The sequence below is a fragment of the Platichthys flesus genome, chromosome 4, assembly GCF_949316205.1.
Source record: "Platichthys flesus chromosome 4, fPlaFle2.1, whole genome shotgun sequence".
NCBI classification, from domain to species: domain Eukaryota; kingdom Metazoa; phylum Chordata; class Actinopteri; order Pleuronectiformes; family Pleuronectidae; genus Platichthys; species Platichthys flesus.
In genome coordinates this window covers 7,912,161-7,929,798 of record NC_084948.1, presented here as the reverse complement: position 1 = coordinate 7,929,798, position 17,638 = coordinate 7,912,161, and the positions used below count along the sequence as shown (strand labels likewise).

At 41.1% G+C, this 17,638-nt stretch overlaps 1 protein-coding gene across 2 annotated transcripts in view; it reads left to right on the top strand.

Annotated features, from left to right (window-relative positions):
• Positions 1-16,546, top strand: part of LOC133951577 (unconventional myosin-Ic-like) — a 56,301-nt gene extending 39,755 nt beyond the window's left edge. The window contains exons 7-33 of one of the 2 annotated variants that reach the window (XM_062385601.1): positions 135-314; positions 1,718-1,816; positions 2,631-2,741; positions 3,648-3,719; positions 3,929-4,048; positions 4,550-4,623; positions 4,977-5,082; positions 6,114-6,194; positions 6,657-6,748; positions 6,917-7,011; positions 7,873-7,919; positions 8,087-8,167; positions 8,703-8,808; positions 9,734-9,851; positions 10,297-10,410; positions 10,628-10,704; positions 10,800-10,868; positions 10,995-11,079; positions 11,253-11,412; positions 11,667-11,750; positions 11,853-11,946; positions 12,035-12,090; positions 12,180-12,315; positions 12,427-12,497; positions 12,619-12,716; positions 12,937-13,036; positions 13,763-16,546. In XM_062385601.1, the coding sequence (XP_062241585.1) occupies positions 135-314; positions 1,718-1,816; positions 2,631-2,741; positions 3,648-3,719; positions 3,929-4,048; positions 4,550-4,623; positions 4,977-5,082; positions 6,114-6,194; positions 6,657-6,748; positions 6,917-7,011; positions 7,873-7,919; positions 8,087-8,167; positions 8,703-8,808; positions 9,734-9,851; positions 10,297-10,410; positions 10,628-10,704; positions 10,800-10,868; positions 10,995-11,079; positions 11,253-11,412; positions 11,667-11,750; positions 11,853-11,946; positions 12,035-12,090; positions 12,180-12,315; positions 12,427-12,497; positions 12,619-12,716; positions 12,937-13,036; positions 13,763-13,789 (2,553 nt within the window). In that variant the 3' untranslated portion in view covers positions 13,790-16,546. Of the gene's footprint in view, positions 1-65; positions 315-1,717; positions 1,817-2,630; positions 2,742-3,647; positions 3,720-3,928; positions 4,049-4,549; positions 4,624-4,976; positions 5,083-6,113; positions 6,195-6,656; positions 6,749-6,916; positions 7,012-7,872; positions 7,920-8,086; positions 8,168-8,702; positions 8,809-9,733; positions 9,852-10,296; positions 10,411-10,627; positions 10,705-10,799; positions 10,869-10,994; positions 11,080-11,252; positions 11,413-11,666; positions 11,751-11,852; positions 11,947-12,034; positions 12,091-12,179; positions 12,316-12,426; positions 12,498-12,618; positions 12,717-12,936; positions 13,037-13,762 lie in introns of both variants that reach the window. The other variant, XM_062385603.1, reaches the window with a different exon arrangement.
• The last annotated feature ends 1,092 nt before the right edge of the window (positions 16,547-17,638 follow it).

Genomic DNA, 17,638 nt, shown 5'->3' with positions numbered 1-17,638 from the left:
TCCACACAATATGCTATGCACTATCCGTACCTGCATGTTATATCAACCCTTCAACACCTCCTCAGTACCCCAGCCTCACCCACTCCTGCTCTTCCTCTTCCCCTCCCCCTCCCTGGTATTTGTTACGTCGGCAGGGTGCCCCCATGGGAGGTCACATCATCAACTACCTGCTGGAGAAGTCCCGCGTGGTCCACCAGAACCATGGAGAGAGAAACTTCCATATATTCTATCAGCTAATTGAGGGAGGAGAGGAGGACCTGCTGAGACGCCTGGGCCTGGAGAGAAACCCTCAGCAGTACCAGTACCTCGTCAAAGTAAGGGTCTAGTAGTTTAATTGTTTGTGTATCTGACGTGATGTCAAATACAATAAATCCGTTTTCAGATTTAAATTCAGGAGAATGTAGACACAATGGGGTCTGGATGTTCTCTGGAGTTTGCCTGACACACATACAGTACACAACACAGCAGGAGGTTTTCCACTCAGACGTGTTCATAACAGCACAGAAATCTCCAGCGTGTTCACGGAGGGGTGGAGCTGCAGGCAGAGGCAGGAGAGGACATAATAATTCTGCTCAGGATATCACGTGTTTTTGTCTCCAGGACATCCACACCATCATCGACTCTTATCACCGGAAGCTTCCATGTTATCTTCCTCTGTCTTCTGCATGTATGGCTCCGCTTTTTCATCATGACGTTTTCTTTATTTTTATTTTTCATCTGTCGTGTTAGAAAGTTCATCAAAGTTGTTTTTCTAGAGAGCTGGACGGAGAAATGTTGGAGAAAGTCTGGAGCCTCACACCTGGACATTTGTGCTCTCACATACAGCCCCTCTGGAGAATGTCCCTAGATTATCCAGAGTCCAGTGCATGTCTGAACGCAGCTTAACAGTTAGAGACTGCAGCGGCTACAGATCCTTTTTCGACTCTGCCCATTCCTCTGTGTCTTCCCCTATTGCACCGTCCTCTCAAAAGGGCTAAATGCCAAACAGAATTATATTTAGGAAAATAAGGTCATTATCACAAAACTCCTGTGAATAAATGAATGAGTAAACTTAATTTTCGGGGAGTTTGGATCTGTTGGTCAGACAGAACAAGAGATTTGTTGGTTTACTGTTTTAAATTTGGTAGATGCTGTGGTTGGAATGTGGTTTATTTCAAATGCACCCTATGTATTGATCTGTCTCAACATGCAACAATGTCAATACATAGTTAACTCTCATTGACATTATTCTGTAGTCACGCCTTTGGCTACAGACGACTGTTAATCTGGTTCATATAGTGCAGGGAAGGTGCATGACATCTTTGCCCCACTCACACTTGCATTTTTTCTCTGTATCCTGTTAGAAGCCATCAGTCTGTACCATGTGCTTCCCAGTGGGAGTTCTGCTTAATAGGCTCTTACTCAGGGACTCTCAGTGCAGCGAGGGGAGCTTTTCTCAGTGGGGAACTGCTCTGCCTTAAGGCTTTACTGCACCCTCCCCTCAATACACACTCACACACAAACACACTAACGGCTGAGAAAAACACCTTGTGTGTGTGTGAATTGGTTAACTTTACATGTAAATGGTTGTTTAATTTACGTGTTAACACCTATTTACACATCAGCTACTTTATTGATTTTGTTGAAGAAACTAGATAGTAAATAAAGATAAACCATGTTTACAGCAACAGAGCTTGTTTACTAGTGTTTTGTTTGTGCATGTTTTTTGTTTACATAGGGTAACTGTCCCAAAGTGAGCTCCATCAACGATCGCAGTGATTGGAAGGTGGTGAGGAAAGCCTTGAGTGTGATTGGCTTCAACGAGGACGATGTGGAGGTAATGACCAAGTACAAGCTGTGTATATCGTGTTGGTTTCGGACACTCAAAGTAACATTGTGGGTGTGAACCATGGAAAATATTAGCGTAATCTGTTTCACGATGTCGATGAAGCAGGTGGAAGCCCCTATGCCTTTCCCCTTAAATATCTGAAGGCTTGTATTTTCACTTCCTATATTCACTTATACCTAAATTCTTGAGAGTAAAAACTTGAGGTTTACACAAGAGAATATTTCAACCCCCACTATGTGTATTAATGGACAGCTTTCACTCTGAACGGTACTCCATGCACCTGAGGGTGTTTGTGTGTGTGTTTGTGTATGTGTTTGTGTGTCTCTGTGTCTGTTTGTCTGTATCTCTGGGTCTGTTTGTGTGCGTGTGTGGCTGCTATTATATGTTTAGAACTTATTTGTGCTCAGCGTTGGAGTCGCTCTACTTGTTCATGAGTCTGGGCTTGCTTCCAAAGCTTTCAGATCTCACACTGCTTTTACACGTTGGAGTACGTGTGTGTGTGTGTGTGTCTGTTTGAGACAGAGGTCAGCAGGTAACTTTAGTCATATCCTTTTCAATTCCTCAAACTAAGAACAATCAAAGCTATGCTTATCTTCCAAGTCACTCATAAAACTAAAGTCGACAGTAAAACCTTACAGTTCTTATTGTGCCGCAGCCTCTCATCTCTTCACCTTTGTTCTCTCCCTCCCCATTCTGGCTATCTCTCTTTCATTTGTCTCCACATTATTCCGTTTTGAACACCACCCTCTCATTCTATTTTTTCACTCCCATTCCTTCGACCTCTGCGTTTTTCTACCTGTAGGAGTTATTGAACATAATCGCCAGCGTGCTCCACGTGGGAAATGTGCAGTACGGCGCTGAGGACGGCAATGCCTGCATCACCTCTGACACACAGATAAAGTACCTGTCCAGGGTAAGAGGCTGCACCAAACAGGTTCATGAACACTAACACTACTAACTGACCGTGGGGAATAGGATCAAAACAACAACAAAGGCCTGGGTTCGTATTTCTCAGAATCCCTCCTGGGAACTGCACTGACTATGAATATAGGAACATTCTACTTCAGAGTAGATATTAAGTGCTTTACATGAAACATACTACACTGACATTGTGCAAGGAAACTGGAGACTCAGATAGCACCATTAACTTTATCTCTTTAGGGAAATAACTGAGTCAATGGTCCAAACATTTTTTGACAGCCCCATCACATAGGGCCACATCACGTCTCCCTTCATCGAGAACATGTTACAGTGGGATTCTACTGTCACTGAGCTAGTAATGCAAAGTGATGATGCCCAAATTGAAACTATGAAAATCTGATATTAACCAAGTTATCATTTGCATAGTGGTCTGAACGCTAACACCAATAGGCCTCTTAAAATATGGCATGAAGATGGATGTAATGAAATAGTAGGTAACTAATGCAGTTGCTGAAATGATCTAAACACCTCTGTCCAGTTACACTTCGTTATAATCCCGTGAGCTTCTTACAGAACAAGGATTCTTCTCCAGTCTCCTAGTTTTATAATACCATATAATAAAATCCACTTATATCTACAAATGCTGGTGAATACATTTTATCCTGCACTACATGTAAAAACTGTATATTTAGTTAATCATGTGACTTTTTGCCTTGAAAAAAAAAAGCCTCCATTCATTCTTGCTTCAGGGTTTCAGTTGTACCTGATGTCAGCAGATATCCTACCCACCATGTCCCTGCTGCTGAGTGGAATGACGTCATCTGTTTTAATGCATGTAGAACATTTGTTTGTCAATTGCGGAGCTGTGTTGTGTTCTAATGTTGTTGTGTTTCTCCAGTTGTTAGGAGTGAATGGGACTGTGCTCACAGAGGCACTCACACACAAGAAGATAATTGCCAAGGGCGAGGAGGTAGGTTTGCACACACACAGTCATTGTAGAGCCGGGGTGTGATAATTATTTGTATACAGAGCACTCCTCTCTGTGTAATGTCTGCGGTGGTGAAATTACAACTTTATTTGTCTGAACTGCTCCTGCTGAACTCTGGGTAAGTCTGTTTTTGTCAGTGGTTGACATCTCTACTCTTTCTCTCTCTCTCTATGTGATTATTTCTTCATCAGCTGATGAGCCCACTGAACCTGGAGCAGGCATCATCAGCTCGGGATGCTTTGGCCAAGGCAGTGTATGGACGCACCTTCACCTGGCTGGTCAACAAGATCAATGCCTCACTGGCATACGCGGTACACACACACACACACACACACACACTATGATGTTCATATATCATTAATACTTCAAACTATCAAAGTATGATCAGACATAAAATGAGCTAACATGTAGTACAGACAGAACATAACAATGTCGCCTGCTTATTTTGTTACAACACAGCTCCACCTTGTGGACATTTACAATTCCACGAGGTGAACAGAACAACATTATATCATATAATAATTACAGAAACAACATTTAATTTCTGTGATATCGGGCACATGCCAGGGTCTAATATTTATATATAAATGTAATATATCTGAAAATGATATCCTTGACTGTCAAGCCTGCAGTGAAATGTTATTTATATAAAGGGCCTGTTTTATGTCTCAGTTTTATTCAGACATGAATGTGATTTGAATAGCATGCCCTTGACTGATAATATGTATATTTAAATGTATAAATGTCATATTTACATACAAACAGTGAATTTCATTAAAATAAGGATGTGTTCTGTTTTGTTTCTCTAACAGGATGACTCCTATAAGAATTACTCTGTCATTGGTCTGCTGGACATCTACGGCTTTGAGGTCTTCCAGCACAACAGGTACAGTTTCAATTAAAAACTGTAAAGGTTTGTAGTCCAAGTCATTTTTGATACAACACGGACACTGACAACTTAATTATTTCGAGACATTATATTCTCAACAGTAAATTTAAATATTGGGAGGAAGGACCTGATTTCATGAATTTACATTTTAACACATGTGATTTCTGATGACGTTAGAGAACTCGTGGTACAAACCAGTTGTTCTCAAGATAATACTAGAGACTTGACCCTCAAAGTCATGCAGACCCAAAACAATGGGAAGGGACAAAAAATAATCAGTCCAACATATTAATTATCCTGTGTCAAGTTATTTTTTCTTTAAGCTAAGATGTTTTTGATATGCGCTCCAGCTTCGAGCAGTTCTGCATCAACTACTGCAACGAGAAACTGCAGCAGCTCTTCATCGAGCTCACCCTCAAGTCGGAGCAGGAGGAGTATGAGGCTGAAGGCATCACGGTGAGACATCTTCCTTCTCCACCTCACTGTGTGTTTCCTCACTCTCTTCACAACAGAGTGAAATGATGTGAAAACCTGAGTTGTGTTGCTCAATTCTTAAGCTCCTTCAAATTCATCTCTTCTCCATTGGTACCTAGATTTGTGTTTTCTAAACAAGATAAAAAGCTCCTTATGTGGTTGCAGGTATTATTCCTAAAGTGAAGTTTATCATTTCATTTAATTGATTCACAGTAAGTCCACATATTTATAAGATGCTGACCCTATTATAATTTAATCATTTAACCCTGTTTAGGGGCTTTTATTTATTAACAATTAAACTTTTAATATTTAAGTCTGAATGAACAATATGTGTTGAATATTGTATTCTGATCCTGGAAGGATGTTACAAGAATTTAAATAGTTTCCCCCAACTACTCTACTCTATCATACCTCTTAAGGAGATGATGACATTTTAATTCTCTACTCTACTCTAATTGCTTTGTTTTTCTCCTCTCTTTGTCATTTCCTTCATTTCTATTTGTTGTATTTCTATTTGGTTGTTTTGCTTCTATGGAACAAGGGCCTTTTTGTGTTCTGTCTAATATAATTGCGCTGGTCAGAGAGCTAACAGGTTGTGGGAGAAACTTGGATTCACCTCTCAAAGAGCCTATTATCATCGGCCATCAGGACTGTGGGCCGCACTGTCGGTCATCTCTGGAAATTATGTGGCAGTTACTCCGAACATATCCAAACGTTCTCACTCAGCCTGTGCAGCTTTGTGTTCGTGTCTGTTCACATACAAGTGGGTGAGGCACGTGTATGTGTGCCAGGATTCCTGTAGTTCTGCAGATGATTGACTTTACTGTCGTTAAATATTAAAGAACAGATGAAATTAGTTTCTATACCAAAGTTTTGGCACTTGGAAAAGTAGCTGGCAGAGGCTTGAAAACTGTGTCATTATAAACTTATTACAATAGACATGTCCTAGTGATACCCAGAGCAGGATTCATCTTCTTATGATGTTTAAAGTGTACAGTGGTTTGTGTTTTCAGTGGGAGCCGGTGCAATACTTCAACAACAAGATCATCTGTGACCTGGTGGAGGAGAAATTCAAAGGCATCGTCTCCATTCTGGTGAGGAGACGCTCTGCACTGTCTCTGCTACAAAATAATTCACAAACAGTCTAGGATGCAGAGTTAAGTTAGACAACTTTGTGTTCATCCTACCCAGTTTATCTGCAATTAAGGTTTTATAGTCAATGTTTTTCATGATATGAAACTAAAGCGTGTTTTTTTTCCTGTTGAGATGAATAATCATATTAGATGTAATGTGTTAATTGATGTGCTTTGGAGGTGTTGATAGGCATATTTTATCAACCTTAGACAAAACCATATAAGGCTAGCCCCCTGCTGACATATTCTTTACACTAAGCTAATCATCTTAGATTAATTTTACCTTATGGACATGAGAGAAGCTCTAGGAAAGAAATTGGAGATAAGTTAATATCAAATGTAAATGATAATAATATTTGGCCACAGTCTTTGACGTTGTTTTCCTTGTGTGAGATTGTGACTAACTGCTGTTCTCTTTCTCAGGATGAGGAGTGCCTGAGGCCCGGGGACGCCAGTGACATCACGTTCCTAGAGAAGCTGGAGAACACTGTGGGAGGACATCCACACTTTGTCACGTAAGTCTGATCGATTGATTTGATAACTCCCACAATAACACACATAATATCCTGGTTCTTCTCAAGGTACTTGAGCTGTTTGCACGTGGTACCAGACTGCGAACGACTGCTCATGTGTCCGGTCTGTTTGTTGATGTATCTCTGATGTGTGTGTCTGTTTCTCTGCAGTCACAAGCTGGCTGATGCAAAGACCCGGAAGTTGATGGGCCGTGAGGAATTCAGACTGCTGCATTACGCTGGAGAAGTCAACTACAACGTCAACGGTGTGTGTCTGTGTGTGTGTGCTTGTTTGTCTGGGTGTGTGTGCGAGCGCGTGTGCGTCCTTGTACCTATGTCTTTGTTAGGACCATTTTGAACATAGACCTCGGAGTGACAACGTTTTGGGGAAATTACGGAAATGCCAGGCCTCACTTTTTCGGTGGGCTAAGGTTTAGACTTACTCTAGGTTTAGGTTTGGATTAGGTTAGGTAATTGTTAGTGTAAGGCATATAGTTGCGATCAGGGGTCAGGGAGTATTAATCTCGATGAATCCCCATGCCTCGCTAGTCAACTGGGCAGTTGAAATCCCGATATCTCCTATATATCAGATCCTATCTTTGACTTTCAGGCTCAGTCTCTCAGATTAGATCCAGAGTGAGTTTTCCAAGTTTGTGGTTTCAGTTACTCAGATTTTAGTTGAATCTCTGACCTGTATTCCTATATCTGAAGTGCTGTTAAAGTTTTTTACAACTTTTAGGTGAGAGAAACTTGAAGTTTCAGATCAGGATTAACCTTCTGACCTTAAGGTTTCTGATCAAGACAGTTAGGTCCAGGCTCATAGGTTGAGTGGTTACAGGGTTATGAATATCAGCCGTTCAAGGGATTATAACCTTGAGAGGCTATTTAAGTGGGTTTAGGGTGTGTGGCTGCAGGGCCAGTATGGCCTCATGTCTATTGGTTTGGTTGGATGTTGGATGAGAATATACATTTAATAGTCATATCAAAGTTTTCGCTTCATATCAGTAAGGGCTTTGCACATTTAAAATGTTTTATCTGAACAAAATAAATTCCAAAATATTTGAATTAATTCAGTGATGGATGTAGACGCGAGAATGGAAAGTTAAATTTCATCTTCTCTTCCTCAGGATTTTTGGACAAGAACAACGACCTGCTCTTCAGGAACTTAAAAGAGGTGAGTCTGAGTTTAGAATGAACAGGAAGAGAACTTCATGAGGGGAGTTGATACGATGGAGGCAGCATTGGGTTGTTAACTGCAAAGGTAATTTTACTTTGACAGTTTGATGCTGGTGATTGAAATTTGTGATTAAGGGTTCAAATGTCCTTTGTGTGTGTCTGCAGGTCATGTGTATGTCAGAGAACAAGATCCTGAACCAGTGCTTCAACAGGGAGGAGCTGAGTGACAAGAAACGTCCTGATACAGTGAGATACCTTATTATTTGTGTGTGTGTGTCCTGAGCTCTTCACTCTTATGAATCACACTCTCATGTGTCCCAGCGGTCTTTCCCACAGATAAATAAACAATTGTGTGTTTCCCTCTCCATCGTTGAGTGGGGGGCTCTGACGGGGATTCTCTGCAACCTCCCACTCACTGAGGAATGCCCTGACACTAAATGCTCTTCACATACACACACATACACACTCGCGCTGACACACACACAGTTGGATCAGGGTGCTGTCACAGCCTGGTAAGACAGTAGTCCCAGTCGTCCACACTGGGTCCAGTGTTCCGTCTCTACTGGACTGTCACAGTCACATTAGCCACTCCTCTGTTTACGTAGCTCTTCTTAGGTCATCAGCTCTATCTGCAGGCCACCACATTCATCCACGGCTCACCTCTTCAGTTTCTGCTCTCCTACGAGTCCCTCACTTCCTGACTTGTGTCCTTCGCAGCCCTCTTACCTCCTTCTCCATCACTTCCTAACCAGCTTCTGTCTGTCTGTGTCTGCCCTTCCAGGCAGCCACCCAATTCAAAGCAAGCCTGGCGAAACTCATGGAGATCCTCATGTCCAAGGAGCCGTCGTACGTGCGCTGCATCAAGCCCAATGACTCCAAGCAAGCAGGTACAGAGTCTAGTGTTGTTTTTTTTGCTCAGTCTCAATTTAAATTGGAGACCAAAATCCTGGTTAGCTGAATATCATTTATTCATTGTGTGTTCTTGTGTTTTTTTTGCATTCAGATTGTTCATGTTTCTCAAGACTCTTTTATTAGAACTCTTTTATTTTCACATTTAACAATGGAGGGAACTTTTTAGCACTACCCATAATATTGCTCAGTAAAGAGACTGGACATTGTGTCAAAGGATTTTTTTTTTTGTGGAACGATGTATTTGAATACGGAGATTTCTAGCATTTTGCGCTGAACCATGGTTTGACTTTCCCTCATATTGCCCCTATATTGTCTTCATGTTAAAATCTTTTTTTCTATGATGGAAATTCTGAAAAACGTTTTATTGATTCCATCTGGTTAATGAGTCTAGAAGTCTGAATTTTCTTTTTTCTTATATTATTCAAAGAAAATTACAAATTGCCCAAAACAACATAACCTCCTGAAATATTCAATTTTTTTATTTAATTGAATATTGAGTAATTATCGAGTCTCAAGTGATTCAAATAATATTATTTATTATTAAACACACCAAAGGTTTACATTGGTTTTATGTAACAGTTCCTGTAGAAGCAGCTTAGCAGCTTCAGCAACCTGATAATTCCCCTGATATTTTCCTGATAATCGAGAGCTTTCACTAATTCCAACCCAAACAGTTTGTTTTCAGCGGCCACAGTGTGACTCTCCGTGTGGTCGTCAGTATATTGACCCGGCCTTTGTTTCTCTCAACAGTCGGCCTTTTGTCCATTTCACACAGTTTCTCTGTCCCACGCCACTCCTACTCCTGCTGCTTAGCATTTACTGGTTTTCTCTGGTTCATTTTGTCCATCAAGATGTTACATTTCTCTCAGACCCTGCTCTCCCTCTCCTCCCTGTGCCCAGTTCGATTTGATGAGGTGCTGATCCGTCACCAGGTCAAGTACCTGGGCCTGATGGAGAATCTGAGGGTTAGGAGAGCCGGCTTCGCTTACAGACGCCGCTATGAGGTCTTCCTACAGAGGTGATCCGACACTTTCACTTTTTCTACTAGTGTGGCACAATCACATGTCAGCACTTGACACTTATTTTACCACAGTTTACATTCAAAAACAGAATATCCACACTTTCATGTGCTTTTGGTAGACAACAAATATCCACTCCTAATTTAGTCAAATTCTTCAGATCAGGAGTACAATACAAAAGCTAAAGGAGACGGTAACTAGGGACTATACAGCTGTTTCAGAAAAATACCTTTAACCATAATCAGTTTCGATGATAATGCTTATCTCTCCATCGATTAATTGGTTTAAATAGTTCTGCTCTTAACCTGAGCCTTTCCGTTCCCAGGCTTTTAAACTAGCTCATCCTGCCACTTCTTGTTATAACGTGATGTTTAAGTGACTTTTATGCATTATTCCTAAACCAGTTTAACTTTTGACTGTGTCCTGTTTCATATGTGTGTGAAGGTATAAGTCCCTGTGTCCAGACACGTGGCCTACCTGGCAGGGCAAGCAGGCCGACGGAGTGGCCACACTGGTCAAGCACCTGGGATACAAGCCGGAGGAGTACAAACTGGGCAGGTCTGTAACAAACACACAAACACACGTACACACACACACACTCACACACACACAGAGATAACGATATTCATATAAGTTAAATAGCAAAAAAAAGGTTTACTCCTTAAAACCTTTCCCCTTCATGATTTTGACATCCTCTTTCTGCTCTTTCTTGAAGGAAACCGATGTAGCCATGTTTTTCAAACACAATTAAATGAATATGTTTTCTTTTTTTCAGATCCAAAATCTTCATCCGTTTCCCAAAGACCTTGTTTTCCACAGAGGAAGCACTAGAGACCAGGAAACACAGTATTGGTAAGAGCCAGTGAGTCGAGACATGGCTGTCCACCTAACAGCTCTTGTATCAGAGATTTTAACTGTTCCTCCCGTCGCTCCCTGTCTCCTCACAGCCACCAAGCTACAGGCAGGATGGAGAGGCTACAGTCAGAGGTCCAAATACCAAAAGCTCCGAACAGCAGGTGAAGAAAACCACTACTTACTCTTATCTTCACTGAGATCACGCTGTTATTTAACAACTACTGAATATCAAAGATGTGGTCGTAGTATTTGTTTGGAAGCTGAAATGTATTCGATGTGTCTTGCAGCTATTTCCATTCAGGCATGGTGGAGGGGGATCCTGGCCAGGAGGAGGGCCAAGCGCAGGCGTCAGGCTGCTGATACTATCCGCAGGTACAGACCATACAGGAACAGTCAGAGTCACCGTGTGATAAGTACACTTTCAACAACAAGCCAATGGATTCATTCACTAGAAGCCATCAGACCATGTGTAGTCTAGATTGTGTGCGGTGCGTGCGTCTTTTTTTTAAAGAATATATTTATATTGTCCCTCATCTCTCCTTCAGGTTCATCAAGGGCTTCATCTACCGCCACAAGGACCGCTGTCCAGAGAACGAGTATTTCCTGGATTATGTACGCTTCTCGTTCCTCATGAAACTGCACAGGAACCTGCCCAAGAACGTCCTGGACAAGAGCTGGCCGACACCTCCAGCTGCTCTCACCGAGGTACAGGAATACAAGATACGGATGCTGAAGAAAAAATATGTGAACCAGAAACTCAGATTAGGATTTGATCAAGGACCCTTTCAATGCGAAAATCTATCGTGTACAAATATAAAAAAAAACATAATTTCCTCCTTTATTCTGATAAAATTAGAAAATGAGAATAGTGTGTATCGATGGGAAATCTGATCCTAGTTGTCTCTCCATTATGATCCCACTCACATACAGCACTACCCTCTGTCCGTCCTTGTCTTTAGGCATCAGAGCATTTGCGTAAGCTGAGCATGCAGAACATGGTGTGGAGCTACTGCAAGAAGATCAGTCCTGAGTGGAAACACCAGGTAACTATTGCCCAATCACCAGTCATGTCCCGCTCTGTGTGATCTGATATCTGTTTGCTGCTTCCTTCACTTCCATCACTGACATAAACTCTGTGTGAACAGCTGGAGCAGAAGATGATCGCCAGCGAGATCTTCAAGGACAAGAAGGACAACTACCCACAGAGTGTGCCCAAGCTGTTTGTCAGCACAAGACTCAGTAAGATTCAGATGTTTTTGAGAAACCTCACAGACTTTACAGCTTGCACCATGAAACTGATTGCCACAGCATGTTTCCTCTGGTTCAGATGGAGAGGACCTCAACCCCAAGGTGCTGCAGGCTCTGGGCACTGAGAAGATGAAGGTCTGTAGAGAACTGTTTTCAAACAAACAGCAGGTTATAAACCGTCTGGGACTTTTCTTCATCATCATTGTTTGGAATTCTGTTCCCAGTACGCAGTGCCAGTCACCAAGTACGACAGGAAAGGCTACAAAGCCCGACCCCGCCAGCTGCTCCTCACCAGCAGCAGTGCTGTCATCGTAGAGGAAACCAAACTCAAGCAGCGCATCGACTACGGAGATCTGAAAGGTCAGAGGTCAATTAGACGGAGTCATCGTTTGTTAAGGGGGATAAGGGTATTTTTTATGGATGTGGATTGTGTTGAGCTCATTAGAGCTTTAAACTGTCCTTCCCCTGCAGGCATCTCAGTCAGCTCCCTAAGCGACGGCTTGTTTGTTCTGCACGTGCCCAGTGACGACAACAAACAGAAGGTGAGCCAAGGATGTGTCATAAATTCAAAATGAACGCCACCGCTACAGAGCCTCAGCAGATCTTAGCCTGCATGAATGAATGGGTTCTCACTGTGGATCTGTTCTATGGTCTTCTTTCCAGGGAGACGTAGTTCTGCAGAGTGACCATGTTATTGAGACCTTGACCAAGATCGCAATCTGTTCCGACAAGATCCACAGCATCAACATCAACCAGGGCAGGTGAGAGGCCGAGCACAGCCATGGAGATCCACTTTATGAATGGATGACATGTTACATTACCACAATATTCTTTAAAAAGAGCTTTAACCTGTTTTTCTCTGTGCTGCAACACAATGCTAATCACATACATATTCCCTCTTACACACTGTAATCTTTAGGAAGTGGTTAAAAGCAGAGACACCAGTTAACATCTCTAACTGTTCTTCTGTTTCCTCTCCAGTATAAAGTTTACATTGGCTCAGGGGAAAGAAGGGATCATAGACTTCACACCTGGATCAGAACTACTGGTTGCTAAGGCCAAGAATGGACACTTGTCTGTGGTGAGTGGGTTTAATCATCCTCAGGTTAATTCAGACAGATTATAAGGGTAGATCAAGTGACTATAGAAAATATGAAACTTGCATCAAGTAGCGACAAACCTACAAAGAAATATCACCACACTCTCCAGTGGCCCTCGGTTCTACAGAGCTTTTTCACCTCTTCTAGCTCAGTGTTTAGGTTTCAGGGCCTGCAGACTCTGCTAGTTTAAAAAAAAAAACAATGTTCACCACCTCCCTAGTATCAAACAGCAGACAGACAAAGTTAGCAACTAGCTAGTCAACAAAGAGTTTCCATCAGGACATGAATCTGACATGGCAACATGTTAACACATACTACTTGATAAAGACCCAGATAAAATTAAATGTTAAATATATTTCTAGAACATAAAATATTCTTTACTGAACAATTTTTAAAGGTCAAGCTCTTGAAAGAATCATTACATACATATCTTTTAGTTCTTTGTTAGGACAATACGTTTTGCGCCTCCCGTTCTGTGATACAAGATTATTATTAAGTGTAACAATCAAAAGTTCAGCTCCTATGTATCTGTGAAACTTCTCAGTCTTCCAGGTCATGCATGCACTTGTTCTCTTCTGAAGATCCACTGCCTCTGCTTCATCATGACCTTGTGGGAGTGGTGTGACTGACTTTTTACATCTGTCCTGAAACTAAAGTTACTATGTTGACCTCTGACATGACATTTGTCTCCTTTGAATCTCTTCCAGACGGCTCCCAGACTCAACTCTAGATGATGGCCACTCTGAGCGCACATGCACACGCACACACACACTCACCTCCATACCATACTCCAATCACACGACTGCAGACCCCGCTCTGCATAAGCCAATCAAATGCCAGCTCTCTCTGCAAAGGTGGCATATGCTTCCAATTAAAAAAAGAAGAAAAAAATCCAGCAAAACTAATTGATATATTTATGTTTATATATTATATTTTTGGGATTAATACTGTTGCTGTTCGAATATTCTGATTTTATATATGAGGCCAAGGAATAACAAATATTTTGGTGCATTTTTCTTGCACCATTTGTGTTTATTGTGATTTATTTTGGGAACATGACCAAGAGAACGATGAGGGAGGAATCCCAATTTGAGACAACGATGAGAAGTCGATTGTTGTCGATGAAAATCAGGGTTGGATGTTGCTTGTTGCCTTGTTTTCTTTTCTTTTTTTCTGTTTACTTTTCTGCTTGACTAGAAGACGTGATCGTCTCGCTGACCCTTCTTTTCTTTTCTTTACTTATTGAGGCATGAAGGTGTGTAGAGCAAAGCTGAAAGTGTGTAGGAAATCTGTGGAGAGCTTCCGGGACGAGGAGGATTTCAATCAACTGGTGACACAAAAAAACTTAAAAAAAGGGCCGGTAGTGTCAGACTCAATCAAAACATATAGCTATATATATATATATATACTACTGAATAGATTTTAGACATCTGTATTTGTAAGGTAGGAAGATGAACGATTCACTACATGAAATAATGAGAGTTGCAGTGACAACGCTGCAGAAGAGAACAAAGCAAGTGAATAAGTGTGAGTGGAATGTGAGAAGAAAGATTGCAGCTGTGGTTTTTGCCTCATCACCAGGTCCTCGTACCTTTGTCCTTGACTAATGTACTCCTAATGGGTTCGCTCAAGAGCTGACCATTAATGGAAAGACTGACACTCCGCGCAAGAGGGAGTGGAGCTGGGGGTGGAGAGAAAGTCGTCTGACTGATGGCTGTACCTTGTTCAGAGCCCCCCATCATCTCTTTCTTTAGTTTCCTGCTTTGTGTGTCTGAACCTGAACTGACCTGTTCCCAGCTTCCGCGGCTCTATGAGGACCGTTGTCATGGCTACCTCTGACTAGGCTCTGACCAAAGTTATTAAATTTCACCAAAGGCCATCATTTCATTTGTCATTTAAGTGGATCCATCATTTTTCTTTTCATTTCTTCTTCTTTACAATTGTTTGCCAATGAAAGCGTGTTGAGACCCATAACGTGAGACTAAAGTTCGATTTGAAGTCATATTAAATCTAGAATTAGCAAAGAATGCTAGCAAAGACCAAAAACTATATCTTTTTTTTAGGTTAAAGCTGCAGACAAATGTGTGCGTAAAATATTCTACATCTCTAAATGTGAACTTTTCAAAAGGAATGGTTTAACATTTTGGTTAAGACACTTTTTGATTTTCTTTTTGAGATTTTTCCAGTAGATTGTTACCACTCGCGTGTCTTTGTAAGTTTAAACATCCAGGTGGGAGATGCTAGCTCGCCTCAGCATTAGGAGATAGCTTCAGGGCTAGGACCTATCATAGGGGTTAGGAGCTAGCTTAGGAACTGGGCGCTAGCTTAGCTTTGAGATAAAGAACATGTTTGGCTTTGTCCAAAGGTTAAAAAAGACAACCACGTTTTGGTTTTAATACACACTAAATAAATATATAATATATTTTGTTTGTTTATATAACAAAAAGCCATAATGTTTAATTAGAAGATATCAATTAATGAGGATAAGTGTTGCTGTTAAGGAAAGTTTATTCACTGTTTTTTTGCCTTTATGCTAACACCAGCTAAACATCTCGTGGATTCAGATTCCTATTGGGCACAAAGACGTGGAAATAGTTGTATTTTCACAGAACTTTGATCCATTCAGGGCAAAAGAACAATAAAAATTGTAATTAAATTAAATTCAACACATGACAACAGTGAAATAATTACACAACAACATAAAAAAACCTGATATGAGTTTGAGAGCCTCTAACAGACCAGTTCTACTATCGATATGTCTTTGTCCAAACCTGACTCTGACCCTTGGCCCCTTCCTCAGACCTACAGGTGAGACCAAAGCCTGGCGGTGAAGAAGTGGTTCTTTGAGAGGAGCTCCAAAACGTTTCTATATTTCCCGACCTCGTTTGTCTACATAACTTTTTCTTGGCGCTGCTTCTGGGTGGCGAGGCAGGTGCAATATGCCGAGGCAGGACTGTGCTACTGCACTTAACCTATACTAGCCAAAGACCCTGTTGATTTATACTGATTCTGTGTATGATTCATATGATAATATTATGGATGTTGTGTTTTATTTTGTAATTCGGGAGGGTTTGTACAGTTTGTGTTCTGTGTCCTAAATGAGAGATTCAAGCCGAGCGAGGTTTGATGATGTGAAACTGAGAGAAGAAGCTTTTAGTATTGTTTTGTTGACATGTACACGTGCCTTGTGGGATAGCAATACGACATATGTGTGTGGAAGTAAAAGAAATATACCTCCTGGACAGAGTTGAGTCGTCGGCTGGAGAAGGCCGCCCGGCTCTTTCTAAAAGTTTCCCAGCAGCCCTTGCAGGTTGCTTTCTCTGTGTGTATAAGCTTTATTCAAACCAAACCCAAAGTTTGTCTGTTGATTTACAGTTGCACTCCTATTATCAGTCCTGACTCTCTGTATGCACCAAACCAATGTATAATTACAGCACACTAAAAATAAGATACTACAGATTGAAAAAATAAATTTCAGAAGTAAATACGAACTGCTGAATGGCTGCTGGCTCTTTATTGCTTTTTTTGGGCCTCCTGTGTGTGGGTTTCAGTGTTGCTTATTAGTTAAGTTAGTAAGGACAAGATTTCTTTACACATGCTCAGATAAATGTATAATTTCAATGTAATTATAAGAATAGTTGTGAAGCTCTTGAGTGTTGGAACCTCAGAACCCGAATGACTTATAATTGAGTAGATAGTCACACCAACTTATCTTCATCTCACATCAAAAGAGAAAGCAAGAAAGTTTGAAAGGTACAATGACACCATCCGCTGATGGATTAGGAGACATTTTCAATCTTTTCTTAGATTTTTTAAAGAGTGTAATTTAGGTTTTTGGATGGGGAAAACCATTAGCATGCTAGGGGACTAATATCTATGAACCTTTTAAATTTGGTTGCAGATCCAAATAAAAGTCTGGATCTATAACATTAAAAGGTGTTTCATAAGGGAACTGATGGGCCTTCGCAAAAGGATGAACTCTAATGACCCCTTTTATTGTTCCATGTATTTTTTGTGTAATTTTTTTGGCACAGGAGTTCTCAAGACACATGCACACACATTAAATATAATAGGAGTAAGTGGCCTTGCTCTGAGCGGCCAGCAGGCGGCGCCTTTGGTCTGAATTCCTCCACCAGTGCTTTTAGTTTGCAGCTGGTTTTTCCACTGGACCATGTGAACCCCCCTCCTCATGTACTTCTAGGAATTACATGTCTTGCATGAAGTTCGCAGTATATGGTGAATCAGGTCACGTGCATGGTGGGAGGATTTATAGCACATGTGTGCAGTGTAGGTTTGGCAGCTGGTTGCAAATATACCCTATACACTCTGAAAACAAGTAGTGGTTCAAGTGGAGTTTCTTCATTTCACTGTCAAACTAGAACAAAAGAATTCCCTGTATTTGAGATTTTCAATCCAGACTCTCTTGTTCACGTGTGTTTCGAGGCAGAGTGGAACTATTTGAGGGCAGAGGATGGATCAGTTTCTCCAATAATTGCTTTATTATAGTTGTTTTATACAACTATTTCAGGCTCATATTCACTGTGTATCACTGTATATTACTTTTTTGATCAAACTGCTTTTAA